General features: G+C 31.2%; 1 protein-coding gene across 3 annotated transcripts; it reads left to right on the forward strand.

Moving 5' to 3' along the window:
• The first annotated feature begins 2,063 nt into the window (after positions 1-2,063).
• LOC100786666 (pleiotropic drug resistance protein 2) lies at positions 2,064-15,402 on the forward strand. Of its 3 annotated transcripts, none has more exons than XM_006606217.3 (20): positions 2,066-2,582; positions 2,899-3,019; positions 5,869-5,957; positions 6,532-6,616; positions 7,168-7,458; positions 7,551-7,641; positions 7,752-8,652; positions 8,936-9,096; positions 9,229-9,332; positions 9,408-9,573; positions 9,645-9,740; positions 10,193-10,341; positions 10,500-10,832; positions 11,483-11,773; positions 11,862-11,945; positions 12,015-12,148; positions 12,258-12,485; positions 13,305-13,476; positions 13,582-13,836; positions 14,764-15,400. In XM_006606217.3, the coding sequence occupies exons 1-20, from the start codon at positions 2,179-2,181 to the stop codon at positions 15,031-15,033; spliced, it is 4,425 nt and encodes a 1,474-aa protein (XP_006606280.1). In that variant the 5' UTR covers positions 2,066-2,178; the 3' UTR covers positions 15,034-15,400. The 3 variants fall into 3 exon arrangements, with proteins under 3 accessions (XP_040869321.1, XP_006606280.1, XP_006606281.1); XM_006606218.3 differs by having other exon boundaries at positions 10,199-10,341; XM_041013387.1 differs by having other exon boundaries at positions 2,064-2,582; positions 9,229-9,573; positions 10,199-10,341; positions 14,764-15,402.
• Positions 15,403-15,866: the final 464 nt, after the last annotated feature.

The raw sequence follows: 15,866 nt of genomic DNA on the forward strand, positions 1-15,866 counted from the left end.
AAAATGAATCCTACTGTTATTTAATATCATAATTCAAATTTTAAAATATTTATTGTTATAAATATAGAAGAATTGATTCTAATCGAAAATTTTCATTAATTTCTACTAATTACAATTAAGTCAAGATTATTTTATGAAAAAAATGAATTAGAAAGTTTTTTGATATTAAATTAAATTTAAATAAATCAATTTTAAAGTTTAAAGTTTTTAGTATGAGTGTTCAAATCCAAATCGATCAAAAATAAAAACTAAAATCGCAAAAAAAAACCAAAAATTGAATCAAATCAATTTTTTTGGATGATTTTTTTCTTAAACCGATTGGTTTGGTTCAGTTTGCCGTTTGCATTTTTGAAACTGAATTAAACCGTAATATTTATACTAACATTAATATTACTTTAGTGTTCCACATTTTATGTGTGTACCACTTAAATTTTATAATATTTTATATTATTATATATATGAAACTTATATAATGTATATTATTTTCTTTTTCAAATGACTTTTTTTAAGATATATACGATTTAAAATAAATGAAATTTTATAGATTTTTATTGTAAAAGGTTTAACATATTAATAAGATTCGTAGATTTTTATCAACAAATTTTTAACGTAATTTTATTTAAAATATGAAAAGTATATAAATTTTAATGAAATAATATTTTTAGTAAAAATCACAAAAATTGAATGAAGGAAACCATAAAATATTGATTTGGTTCAAATTTTATTTTAAATAAAAATCGAACCAAACTGAACTACATATATTTTTCAAGTGACTTTTTAATGAGAAATCAAATCAAATACCCCTAGTTTTTAGGATAAAACTTTGCAGTTTCTAATGCTAACAAATTTTAAAAAATTATTCTAAAAATAAAGAATTGTTCTTTTTAACACATTAAATTAAATTTGTAAAATATATTTTTTATAATTAACTGTTTTATTATGTAATTTTTTTTAGGAAAATTAGAAATTATCATTATTTTTTTAGCTTATGAATTGAGTTGGTGTCTATTAAATTTTCACATGAAAAGATGAAAAATATTATAAATTTTGCTACATTTATATGCATTGCTTATCATGAAATTAGAATAAAATTTAGCAATCAATAAAAATTTAAAAGCACTAATACCTAATGTCTTTATAAAGATTTTTTAAAATTGGAATTTTTTTGTAAAATAATTATTTTATTCGAATTTTTTATTACAGAAAATTGAGTTTTTTTTTAGTTTTGATTTATATTTAGTTAAATTGAGTGAACCCCATTTATGAGATAAAATGATATTTACAAATGATTTCATCTACTTCCTTTACCTTTCCGGATTCGAACCCATGACCAACAAGTCACCAAAGCACAACTTTACCGCTGCATCAGGGCTCGCCCTCATATATATATATATATATATATATATATATATATATATATTTTTTTTTTCTCCATACAATTACTAATTTAACACCGTTTATGAGACAAAATGATAATAAATATCTCCACCTACTTTCTTTTTTTAAAGATTTGTTAAACACATACTATTAGTTAAAGTTATTTTTTCTTAGAATAGAGAAACAAGTCACGTACAAGATTTCCGAACCACTTGTTTTAGTTTAATTTGTATGGACAAAGTAATGAAGTTTCGTTGAAAAGTCTTCCTAGTCAATTACTAAAACCACCCGTACCCCATTTGTGATTTGTGCGTTTGGAACTGTGTGAAAGGGCCCCCAAGGGTGTCATGCTTGTGCCTGCAAAATTAATGTCCATTGAATTATCGACATCTAAAACATAGTAGTAAATTTAAAAATCGAAAAAATTATTTTTGGTTATATTTTTAATTACAAAATATCATTTTATCGTTTTTTTAAAAAATTATATAAGAAGCAATTAAAATAAAAACAAAGACATATTATTTCTTATTATAACTTTGAAAATAAGATACTATTTTATAATTAAAAGAGAAAGTACTACAAAATAAGAATAAAAAAGTATGTTGTATATTTTGAAAGGAAACTTTGCTGTACATAGTAAAAGGATTACAAATCCAATCCAATCATATCAATTATCAACTGAGCTATCCAAACAGTTGGTTTGAAACAATTTCACTAGAACCCTTCAAGCTTAATTTCTACACATAAATAAATGATTTGGGACTTGTGAAAACTTCCCACACAAGAATTTTCACCAAAGGCATGGAGGAAGGGGTGGATGCAGATGAAGTGGTGAGGTCAGTGAGCAGCTTGAGGATGAGCATAGGGTCTATGAGCAGGAGGAGTTGGGTTTCAGCAAGTGTTTCTGAGATGTGGGGTGCTGGACATGGTGGAGATGTTTTTGAAAGAAGCACTAGAGTGGATGATGGTGATAATGATGAAGAGGAGCTCATGTGGGCTGCCATAGAGAGGCTTCCAACATTTGAGAGGCTTAGGAAAAGCATAGTCAAAAGGGCTTTGGAAGAGAGTGGAAGGTTCAATTATGAAGAGGTTGATATATCCAATCTTGGTTTTCAGGACAAGAAGAAACTCCTTCATGCCATTCTAAGGAAGGTTGAAGTTGACAATGAAACATTTCTCCGTAGGATAAGGGAGAGGATTGATAGGTTATTTTATTTTATTTATTATTGTCTTAATTAATTCCTCTACCTCCTATATTATATATCACAAAATCTATTGTTCATCATGTAACCAACAACATAAACCAATCATTTGTTTGTTTGTTTATTTTTTGGTTTTGGTACGAGGCATGGACATAATAGTTCTTGATTAATCTCATGTTTGGGCTACCAATTCATACTCATATTTTAATTGCGTATTTGAATCTGTTTTGGATTATGTTGTGTGATCTAATTATCTAAAAGGCTAACTGATGATGATTGTGAATTAAGTTTCATGTTTTTAATTTGTTGTGTTGATTAGAGTCGCTATAGAGATTCCAAAAGTTGAAGTCCGATTTGAGCATTTGTTTGTGGAAGGAGATGCATTTAATGGAACCAGAGCACTGCCAACCTTAGTGAACTCCACCATGAATGCGATAGAGGTATTCTTTTATTCCTATATTCATGTGTGGTTGAATATGTTACCTTCCACCCTTTCTAATCTCTGTTATCCTTTTAGTTTCAATACAAAGCTTGCCAACCCAGCTTTTAATATTTTTAATCAAATTAAAAATCGTCCTCGTTGTATAATAAATGCAAACATATACGCTTTCTTGGTTACAAGGCAAAGATATGCTAATGAGTGGTGTTTTATATACATAAATGTATATATAAATACTGTATATTAAAAAGAAAAGTTAGTTAACATTCATTAACTTGCGTATACTATATGTTTCATATTAATTATATAAATTATTATGATAAAACAATCTTTTTAACTAAAAATATTTTATTAAAATATTTATAATATATTTACAAATTAATTAAATATTTAGATGATATTATTAAATGATAATTAATACTAATTTTTATTTTAAAGTATAATAAATAATTATTTTTAAAGTGAAAATATTTTAAAATAAATTAAAAATCTGAAAGTGATAGGAAATACGAGATTAAAGTGTAGTAATTAAAACATTAATAATATGTTCGTTATGTATCTCAATTAATGACATTAAAATGAAAAGTCTTATCGACACATCACCTGATAATATTGTATTTGCTACTTTTAATTCTTTATTGAGCCTCTTGAAGACGATGTTTAATATTCTCATTAAATTAGTGAAAAATGCTCGATATACTATGTTTTTAGCACTTTTTTATGAGCCTAAAAAACACTTTTTTTATGAGAGAATGATTTTACTTTGTTTCTATCTCTGTTAATAAATATATAAAATAGATTTTATTTACTTAAAAAATACTTTGTTTCTATCTCTTTGAAAGACATTAAAAATAATCAATTGAATATTTTTTAATTACTTAAAAAATAATGTGTGTTGAACAATTTTTGTGTTTTTATATAATAAATATTTTCCAATAAAGAAATTATTTTTAATTTTTATGAACTCGTAAGATCTCTTAAAAAAATTCATCTACTAACAAATAATGAGTTTCAAATAATGCGAATTCTAATCAGTTTGCTAACTAAGAAAACAAAAGTAAAACATTTTATTAAGATTGTCCATTATATAAAATATCGATCAATCCAAAATACAGAAGAAAAAGATTATTAATAATATATAATTGAGAGAATTAGGAAAATGAAAAATCTGTTTAATAGACGTGTGGAAAATTTGTTATGTTCAAGAGCTTATTATACAGGATCACCACCTGCTTTTTCCCGCGTCAAATAAATCGAAACGGTTTTAAATCGTAGATTACATATGATATTTTTTTTATTTAAAAAAAAACAACAATACTATTTTACACTCCCCCTTTTATATCTTCTTTTTCTAGAAAAAAAAAATAGAGAAAGTTCAAAAGACGAGTACGGAAAGGAGAGATATAAAAATTTAGTATACCAATGACATTCCTGATTTATTATTTGTTTGAATATGTATATTTTAAAACTAATAAGTATGTATATCATGCATTGTTGAAGTATGTTGGGTGTGCAGTGTTTTGAATACTTGAACATTACTTGTTCCTAAGTTTGAGCTAACAGGTCCTCCAGTGGGACCCACTGCAACCCAACAACTGTGTTGTTGTAGCAGCTGCCTACAATGACACTTAATTGATACTCAATGAAAAAATACGTTGACAAAATTTAGGGAGGGGGGGAGAAAATAGTTCTTGGGAGAGAGAATGTGAAAATGCAAAAATAGTGATACTAATTAACCATTCATTGGTTAAGTTAGAGTTTGTTTGTTTTTGCGTTAACAATCAATTCTCTTATTACACTTATCATTTAAATATAAAATTTATGGTTACAATTAATTAAGATACACATCTTAATTATATTAAAAATAAATCATATTAAATAAATTTTGAACATAGAGAAATGGGTTGACTTGAGTGAAGGTACTTGATTGGGCTTAAAGTCTCTCTCTATATATAGTTGCCTGTTAATTTTTATAATAGTTATTCAAAAGTCCTATTAAGGATAATATTTGATTGTTTAACAGTAAAATAATTGTACTGAAAATGTATGCATATTAAACTTTAAACTTTAAATTTAAACTATAAAATTTTCTGCACTATTGGATAATTTAAAAATAAGTAGAATTTAAAAATAAAATGAAATAAAAATAAGATAACATATAAGAGATTAAAAAAATATTAGTAGGATTACATATTTTAAGGAAAAAATAGAAAATATTTTAATTGTCAATAATGTAACTTCTATTTATTATTAAAAAACAAATTTAAAAATAGCTATTTTGAAATTGAAAAATAAATTACTGAAATATATTATTTAAAAAATATATCATGTTTATATCTATCAATCTGATATAGTATGTAAAAACTTAAATTGGGATTGAGTAATTTAAGTAATAAGATTTGAGAAGACAGAAAAGAAAATGATAGCTAATGCAAAGTCTTGAAACACTCAATGCAAGAATTTATAATTTATGGAATATGGATAAGGAGAAATGTTAGAATCGCAATATCTAACACACTTCTTATTATTTGAGATTTATTAAAATTATAAAATTTCGTAAATCTCGCATTTTACTGATCTCTCTTGTGATTTGATTTTGAATGAATTTTAAACAACAAGATATAGTGTGTTGTTATTAATACTTCTCATTTTTACCATATATGCGTTATGCAACAATTAACTATTGAAGTATAATGAAACAACGATAAGTATTATGAAGCAAAGGATTTGTGAAGCAATCAATCTCAATATTTACAATTCTTCTTTTGAAGTGCCTTAAACGTAGTTGTTTAAATTTTTTAACAGCATCTGGCTACTGATATTTTATTCTTCTTGGTTTGTGACTAACAGAGAATTCTTGGATCAATTAATCTTCTTCCATCAAAGAGAAGTGTTATCAAGATACTCCAAGATGTTAGTGGAATTGTCAAGCCTGCAAGGTATTTCATAAAACGTCTGTTTCGGTAAACTTCTTCAAAAATATTTCTAAAAGACAAAAATGAGAGAAAAAAATGAAATGAATTTTTCACAAGATAAAATTAACTTATGCATAAGTAAATTTATAGAACTTTTTTTTAACTTACCTAAAAGATGATTTTTAACGTATGGATAAATTTTAGTTCATTTTTTATTTTTATTTTCTTCTTCTTTGAAAAGTTTGTCCAAATAGACCCACAAAGTGTTTTTGATTAATTTGGTGTTACACAGTGCATTTCCTTACTTAAAAAGGAGTATAAATTGGGAATGTACCCGTAAGATTGCTTGGAGGAGGGATTAAGTCTCAATTGAACCTTACCTCATAGCAAATATGAAAAACAAAACAAAGGTTATATAAATGCCATCAGAGTTTAATATCACAGTTTCAGTTGTTGACCCTGGTTGAACTCTGTACAAAATTACTTTCTTGTGGGAAATGTATTCTTTTTCAAAAATGCATCAATGTATTATTTAAGGTATGTTGCTAACTTTTTTCCCACCCTTTTCCTATCTATTTATCTTTCTCAAACTGTTCAGATTGACCTTGCTTTTGGGGCCTCCAAGATCAGGAAAAACTACACTGCTGCAAGCACTTGCGGGGAAACTGGATAGGGATTTAAGGGTTGGCCATCCTCTTGCTCCATTTTTAAGAAACTATGCAATGATATCTTCCTTCATATATATTTTTTCTATTAAGTGATAATTATGCATGATTGAGGATTTCTTTTAACTAACAAAAACAAAAGAAAGGAAAAAAAAAACCCTCAATATTTCTCCCCATTTGCTGTGTCAGTCAGGATCAGTACGTATAGAATAATGATACTTCCCATGTTAAGCGAATTTAAGAAACTTATCATCATATCAGACATTATATTTCCTATCCTATCTGTCATATACTAATGCTTTCAAGTGCTCACTCGCTGCTTTGTGAATTCAATTCATTCCAATCATGATCATGTTAGGAATATGGTGAATTGACGTGTTCATTCTTCTATCATTATCCCAGTTTCGCATTATTTCTAACATGGTGAATATGATTCATTTTCCAGTATTGTGATTATAGATTGTACTTCTCACCTAAGGATCATAGACAAGGAAGTTTAGTAAAATGAACAATATAAAATCCAAGTTTCCTTGTTTTGGTTATGCATCATCAAATTTATACATCAACAGGTATCCGGAAGAGTCACTTACTGTGGTCATGAATTATCAGAATTTGTTCCTCAAAGAACATGTGCTTATATTAGTCAGCATAATCTTCATCATGGAGAGATGACAGTCCGAGAGACGTTGGACTTTTCTGGACGCTGCTTGGGAGTTGGAACAAGGCATGAACTACTACTAGAACTGATAAAGAGAGAAAAGCAATCAGGACTCAAACCAGATCCAGAGATAGATGCTTTCATGAAAGCCACAGCAGTGGAAGGTCAAGAAACAAGTCTCATTACAGATTATGTTCTCAAGGTTTGATTCCTCTATTTCAATTTGATTACTGTCCTTTCAGCCGCTATACCAGGTTTCTTGCCATCTTGACATATCAAAGAAAATGAATTCAGGTTCTTGGATTGGAAATATGTGCTGATACTTTGGTAGGAGATGAGATGAGGAGAGGAATATCTGGTGGAGAAAAAAAGAGGTTAACTACTGGTATGGGAAAATAGTTATAAGAAAATTTTATCTTACTAAAGAAAATGTTTACTGCTTTCTATTTCAAAATCTCCTGTTTGTCCAATTCTAAAGCAGTGGCATGGATGCAGGTGAGATGTTGGTAGGACCTGCAAAAGTTTTCTTAATGGATGAGATTTCAACTGGTTTGGATAGTTCCACAACCTTCCAAATTGTCAAGTTCTTGAGGCAGCTAGTGCATGTCATGGATGTTACAATGATAATCTCTCTTTTACAGCCTGCACCAGAAACATATGACCTTTTTGATGACATCATCTTGCTTTCAGAAGGCCACATTATCTACCAAGGTCCACGTGAGAATGTTCTCAATTTTTTTGAGAGTGTAGGCTTCAAATGCCCCGAAAGGAAAGGAGTTGCAGACTTCTTACAGGAGGTTACTTCCAGAAAGGAGCAAGAGCAGTACTGGTTCGCAAGGGACAAACCATACCGTTATGTCAGCGTGCCCGAGTTTGTAGCTCACTTCAACAATTTTGGCATTGGCCAACAACTTTCCCAAGATCTTCAGGTTCCTTATGACCGTGCCGAAACTCATCCTGCTGCATTGGTTAAAGATAAATATGGGATCTCAAAACTAGAACTCTTTAAGGCATGCTTTGCAAGAGAGTGGCTACTGATGAAGCGCAGTGCTTTCGTATACATATTTAAGACTACTCAGATTATGATAATGTCTTTGATTACCATGACAGTGTTTTTTAGGACAGAAATGAGAAGTGGTCACCTTGAAGATGGGAGAAAATATTATGGTGCACTGTTCTTTAGCCTCACTAATATAATGTTCAATGGAATGGCTGAGCTTTCATTGACTATTTTTAGACTTCCCGTTTTCTTCAAGCAGAGAGATTCATTATTTTTTCCAGCATGGGCTTTTGCAATTCCCATATGGATCTTTCGAATTCCTCTCTCTTTTGTGGAGTCAGGATTATGGGTTGTCCTTACTTATTACACAGTAGGGTATGCTCCAGCTCCAAGTAGGTATGAAAGTACACTAATTTGTTAATTTATATAAAGGAATCAACCATTCCAGAAATTTATACTGCTACATGTAGATATACTATAAATTTGTTTTTATTCCTCGTGTGAAAATTAAGAAGTGAATCATTGCATGTTTATGGTTTGTTATCTATGTGTGTGAGTGTTTTATAAAAATCTAAGCAATCGTCAATGAGTATTAAGTATTAACCCAACAACCTTGCATGGTACAATAAGATGCATGCTTAGGAATATTTTTTTTTATAGATTTAAACAATTATTGCAGATTTTTTCGTCAGTTATTAGCATTCTTCTGCTCTCATCAAATGGGTATGTCTCTGTTCCGATTCATTGCTGCTCTTGGAAGAACACTAGTTGTGGCAAACACATTTGGTTTCTTTGTACTGCTACTTGTTTATGTGCTTGGTGGGTTCATTATTGCCAAAGGTGAGCCTCAATTATTCTTTTTCTCTCTCTACTCAATTGGTAAAATTAAATGCATGACAGAAACCAATATTTCATTCACTCAAGCAACTGTGTCAAAAATGGTTCATGCAACTTCAATAATTTCATTTACAGATAACCTTGAGCCTTGGATGAAATGGGGCTATTATATTTCTCCTATGATGTACGGTCAGAACGCCATTGCCATCAATGAATTTCTCGACGAGAGATGGAGCGCTGTAAGATCTTTAACATGTGGAAATTTTTTTCTATTTCATTTTCTTGCAAAACTGCATTCATTTATCTTCTTGCAGCCCAACACGGACCATAGAATTCCTGAGCCCACAGTTGGGAAGGCTCTTCTCAGGATTAGAAGCATGTTTACTGAAGACTATTGGTACTGGATTTCTATTGGTGCTCTACTAGGCTTTTCTCTGCTTTTCAACATTTGCTTTATAATTGCTCTTACATTTCTGAATCGTAAGTTCCCACACTGCTGCTTGTTTCTCCTACTGCCATAAAACTGTATCTTACAAGATCTTACATTGCAGCATATGGAGATTCTAAATCTATTATTCTGGAGGAGGAGAATGAGAAAAAGGGAACTACAGAAGACAGTTCTGCTTCAACTGATAAATCATTTGAAAGTATTGAATCTTACCTTCTTTCTTGTCAATAATATACTGTGAAATTTGAGAAAACAATTTATATTTTCACTTTATTTCCTGTTTTCTAAAGTTTGTACAGGAAATAATGAAAATAACTTTTTATTGTTTTCTTTTTTTCATTATTTTCCTGTATAAATCTATTATGAAATCAGGAAACAAAGTGAAAATAAGAAATGTTTTCTCAAATCAAATGGCCCCTAAACTTTCTTCCTGGTAATGTTCTAACACACCAACTTGGTTTCATCACTTTTATCGGAATGTGTACTTTGCCCTGCATGGTTTGAAATGATTTTTCTATTGGTGATCTGCTAGGACTTTGTCATGTTTTCAACCTTAATTTCTTTGCTTAAATGTTAAAATTTACACCAAATATATATCAGCTATTATAATGTATTCCTTTTCAATTACAATTTACAAACTAAAATGTTTAGATGCAGACATTGATATGGCAGAAAAAAACACCCGAGAGAGTTCAATTCCCAAAGCAGGCACTGCAACAACCAAGAGGGGAATGGTGTTACCCTTCAAGCCTCTATCACTTGCTTTTGATCACGTGAATTACTACGTCAATATGCCAACTGTAAATTCTACACACTCTAGTCCTAATTTAACCACCTTCAAATGTTACTTCAGCATTGTTTTTCGCTGCTTTCTTTTCTTACCTGTGATAAGTATCTCTGTTGATTAAGTTGTATTAATCCTCCAATGTACGACGTCTTAACAGTTTTTTCATACCAGGAAATGGAAAAACATGGAGTTGAAGGGAGTCGGCTTCAACTACTAAGAGATGCCAGTGGTGCTTTCAGGCCTGGAGTACTAACAGCATTAGTAGGTGTAACTGGTGCTGGAAAAACCACATTGATGGATGTTCTAGCTGGACGGAAAACTGGTGGTTATATTGAAGGAAGCATCAGCATATCTGGTTACCCAAAAAAACAAGCAACTTTTGCTCGGATTAGTGGATATTGTGAACAAAATGATATCCATTCTCCACGTATCACAGTGTATGAATCTATTCTGTTTTCTGCTTGGCTGCGTCTTGGTAAGGAGGTCAAGAGAGAGATAAAGAAGGTGTGTTTTGTTCAAATCAACTCATATTGAACTTCAACCCCTTCCCCCTTCCCTCTTTTTCTTTATTTACAAAAAACATTGTATCAGCCAATCTCCACAATCTGAAACATGACAGTGACCTTTGTTTTTATGAACTCTTCATCCTTTAAGAGCATAGATAAAGTCATAACCACAGGGCCAAGTTTCCAAAAATTTTCCATTAGTAATGTCCAAGTACTTCGCCCAAAACCTACCTTAGTCATTCATTCCAACTGCCTGAGCTTAGTCTAGGTGTCTTTAAGAAACCATTGAACGGAAAGCCAGTGTAAGTTGGAACAACCATTTAAGCTGAGATTTCAGTTGTTTAGGAGTAAATGGATATTATTCTGGAAGAGTTTGTCTAAATTTAGACTGATTGAACATGGTTTTAATCCGTAAGAATCGTATATTTTTGTTAGAAAATAAATTAGATCATATGATGCTCATTTGGGCCAGAACCACATATAACTATTGTGACTGGTTTAAGCAACTGAAGAACATGCCTAATCGTACCGTTTTACTGATCTTTCCATTCTAGAGCCATGCTTTACTTAATAAAGTATGTAACTAAATTATCTCCATCAATGTAAATGTTATGAAGAATTATTTTTAAACAGCCTCTCTTATGACAGATGTTTGTCGAGGAAGTTATGAACCTTGTTGAGCTACATCCAGTGAGAGATTTTCAAGTAGGCCTTCCTGGAATAGATGGTTTATCAACTGAACAAAGAAAGAGACTCACCATTGCAGTAGAATTGGTTGCCAATCCTTCTATCATCTTTATGGATGAGCCAACCTCCGGCCTTGACGCTAGAGCTGCAGCAATTGTTATGCGTGCTGTTAGAAATACAGCGGATACAGGGAGAACTATTGTCTGCACAATTCATCAACCAAGCATTGACATATTTGAATCTTTTGATGAGGTATGACTTCCCAAGATTTGGAGGTTGAAATTATTATTTCTGAGAATTATCAAGACAAAATTCTCTCTCAACTTAATCTTTCCTTCAGCTGCTTTTGATGAAGAGAGGAGGACAAATCATATATAATGGTCCCTTAGGTCAACAATCTCAGAATCTTATAGCCCACTTTGAGGTGAGTACGATTTCTACACTGCAAAATCTATACATTCTGAAAATCGATAATCTTGTGAACTATTTGCAGGCTTTCCCGGAAGTTCCTAGAATCAAAGATGGTTATAATCCTGCCACATGGGTTTTGGAGATCAGTACTCCAGCAGTTGAGAGTCAGCTTAGAGTAGACTTTGCAGAATTCTACACAAAATCAGAATTGTATCAGTTAAGTGTTGATTGAAGTTGCATTCCCAGAGTACAGCCACTGTTCCCCTTTTTAATCTGAAATTAGACATGGTCTTCTCTTTTCATTTTTGACGTCAACTATTTTCAGGAGGAATCAAGAACTTATTAAAGAGCTAAGCACACCTTTAGAGGGAACAAAGGACCTTGATTTCCCTACTAAATACTCCCTTTCCTTTATCACTCAATGTATAGCTTGCTTCTGGAAACAGCACTTGTCCTACTGGAGGAATCCACAGTATAATGGCATCCGGTTATTCATGGCAATATCTATAGGTGTTATTTTTGGACTCATTTTCTGGAAAAAAGGAAACCAAACGTAAGTTCACTCACATGTTCTCCTTCTATGTATTGTACTTACAGAAAAAGTAGTTTAACTTTTGATTGGATAACCCATGAACCAAATAACATCAAAAGTATCATACTTCCTGGTTGGACAGTATTGGAACAATTTAAAGCTTTGTTCATATTGGATGATACTTCCTATTGTAATTTTAAAATTAAGGAGAAAATAGGTCAAGTTGAAATATTTGTAGGAATCATCAATATCGTGTCAATTGTTACTTAATGCAACAGTTACCATAAAACTGTACAACCATCTACAAAAACTCTTTGTTGATCTCTATTTTTTTAAAAAAAAATTTGAAAAAGACATCAGCTATGTATTTTATGAACAAGAAAATATCATGGCTATTTTCATGATCAGGAAAGGTGACTTGAGTGCCATGGTTACAAGTAAGGCCAATAAGGACTTTGCCTTAGGCCCAATAATAGAAAAGTTATTGATATTATATATATTTGTTGACGGTAATAAAAAATTATGAAGACACTAATGAGATTGCATTATGTTTGCCATCAAGTTACTGCAAGAAAGAGTAATTTTAAAAGAATTAAAAATTGAAATTTTCATTTTAATTTTTCTTTCCTACTTCATTCTTAATATTTTCTCTTATTTTCCTCTTATTTTTATTATTATTTTTTAAGACTTGAAGTGACAAGCTTAGAAAGTTAGAAGATTAATATAAAAATTAAGAATTACTATTTCATTAAGTCTTTATATAAATTTTGCCTTAGGCCTTGATATTTCTAGACATGGCCCTGGGTGACTTAGCTGAGGATAAATTGTTTTTGTCTGCAGAGATACGGAGCAAGATCTTATGAATTTAATGGGAGCTATTTTTGCTGCTGTTTTCTTTCTTGGAGGCTCCAACACTTCCACTGTTCAACCCATAGTTGCAATTGAAAGAACAGTCTTCTACCGTGAAAGAGCAGCTGGAATGTACTCAGCTCTACCTTATGCAATTGCTCAGGTAAATGCAGACATATCCTTTCACATAAAACAAGGCAAAAATAATTGATAATTTAATTCTCAATGACTGAGCAAATTTATGATATTTGTAAACATTGTGTTGCAGGTGGCAATAGAATGTATTTATGTTGCAATCCAGACATTTACCTTCAGTCTTATCCTTTTCTCAATGATGGGGTTCCTTTGGCGAGTTGACAAGTTCTTGTGGTTCTACTTCTTCATGTTCATTTCATTTGTCTACTTCACACTTTATGGCATGATGACTGCGGCTCTGACACCAAATCCTCAAATTGCTGCAATTGTTATGGCCTTCTTTCTAGTGTTTTGGAACGTATTCTCAGGTTTCATTATCCCAAAATCGGTAAGTAAAGCAAAGCAATAATTAAATACTTTTATAGCCAGCGAGTAACAAAGCAAATTGTTCATTTCCCTGCATTAAATACAGTTCTGAAACATTAAGTGCACTTATTGAAATCTTTTTGCAATGCATTCTATAAGTCACAGTTTGGATAAATTTTTGGACCATTATGCATGACACATTTACATGCACTTTACTTCAGTTGGTTGAATACTGTGTATGAATTATTTTAAACCTTGGTACTTGAGTTCGATTTCTAACAGGTAAAAAAACATCTCCACAAATCCATTTACAATCTCAAAGTTACTCGCACACCCATAAAATAAAATATCTTTTTTGTGTTCAGCATTTTCCAGAACTCAAAAGAATCAAGTGCTGACGGAAGTTATAGGACAGGGATGCACTTCTTTGACCTTTGATATTCCTAGATTTGAGGAAACTGAATTCTGTGCTAAATGAAGTAAACTTTCACATTAGTCATTGAAATTACAAAAAACGAAAATTTGATCCCTGAAGTTAACAATTGTCGGTTTTTTAATCCCTAATGTCAAAGTCTGCCAGTTGGATCCCTGATTTTGATAGCTACCAGTCACTTTTGTTCTTGACTTTGGTGTGGATCAGTCAACTTGATTTCTAACATCAAAAACCAAATTAACTGATGGAATGATTATCGCAAACTTCACACACCAAATTGGCAATGATTGCCAAATTCAATAACTAAATTGACTGATTTAATAATGTTAGGAACTAAACTAACCGGTAGTGCCAAATTTGAGGACCATATTGGTTGACAGTTGTTGAAGGCAGGGAATAAATTTGCCTTTCTGTTCTGTTGTATTAGGGAATAAATTGATTGGTGGTGCTAATTTTAGAGACATTGCTTAAACAAACTATAACAGTATAACTATTGGCTGCTTCTCATTTTTGTAGCAAATTCCAATATGGTGGAGGTGGTTTTACTGGGTGTGTCCAACTGCCTGGAGTGTATATGGCCTAGTGACATCCCAGGTGGGTGACAAAGATACTCCTATTCTGGTACCTGGATCAGAACCAATGACAGTGAAAGCATTCCTTGAGGAAGAGTTCGGCTATGAATATGGCTTCCTCGGAGTTGTTGCTGTGGCTCATATTGCATTTGTTGCATTGTTTCTTTTTGTTTTTGCATATGGTATCAAAGTCTTTAATTTCCAGAAGAGATAAGTAACACGGAATAAATGAACAGAATAAACACAAATAAAAGAAAGTAGTAAAGATAGACATTTAAAGGTTTTTGTAGAATAGATATGTAGCATTATGCTTTTCCATACTGTCTGGAAATTTTCACTTGTGTGTAGTTTTTGGTCATTGTTCAACACCTGAAGTTTGGCACCAACATATCCTTCCAAAGTGTACAAATGATAAAGACTGTTTTTGGTCATTATTCAACTTCTGAAGTTTGTCATCAACACATATCCTTCCAAAGTGTACAAATAATAACAACTGTTGTGCATATTAGTGTGAGCAATGGACCATTTTTAAGAGAAGTTGACGTTCTTCCTATCAAGGAAAAATATTGGTTTATTGTCCTTCATCTCTCTCTCTCTGAGTTTGAATTTCTAGTAGGTCATGTATAGTATACTAGTCACACACGATATTTTCATTTGCTTCTCATATCCATATCCATATATGAACAGATACTTTTGTGTACTTCACTGAAATATATTTGTGAAGTATCCAAGCAGTTAAAAAAAGTTATGAGAAACTAATATAGTTACATGAGGCATAGAAACATATATAATATCGAATCATATAAGCATTGTTCCTTAACGAATAAAAAATTGGAAACTCTTCTCGAGAAAGGAATGGGATTAATATTTTTCTTTTATCCTTAGACAATAGAAAGTGATTTATGATGATAATGATTTATAATTTTTATTTTGTTTTTAGTAAATGTCCAATAAGCACGTTTTTAATAAGTATAATTACTATTATATATTTCTTTCGTTTATGTGTGTGTGTGTGTGAAGTTTGCTTACTACTTGAATTAAGCAATT

The sequence above is a fragment of the Glycine max genome, chromosome 20 (genome assembly GCF_000004515.6).
Source record: "Glycine max cultivar Williams 82 chromosome 20, Glycine_max_v4.0, whole genome shotgun sequence".
Classification (NCBI taxonomy): domain Eukaryota; kingdom Viridiplantae; phylum Streptophyta; class Magnoliopsida; order Fabales; family Fabaceae; genus Glycine; species Glycine max.

Coding starts and splice junctions, on each gene's coding strand:
- LOC100786666 (XM_041013387.1), top strand. CDS start 2,179: ATGGAGGAAGGGGTGGATGCAGATGAAGTGGTGAGGTCAGTGAGCAGC. Junction 2,583..2,898: donor ATAAGGGAGAGGATTGATAG/GTTATTTTATTT, acceptor TGTGTTGATTAG/AGTCGCTATAGAGATTCCAA. Junction 6,617..7,167: donor AACTGGATAGGGATTTAAGG/GTTGGCCATCCT, acceptor ATACATCAACAG/GTATCCGGAAGAGTCACTTA.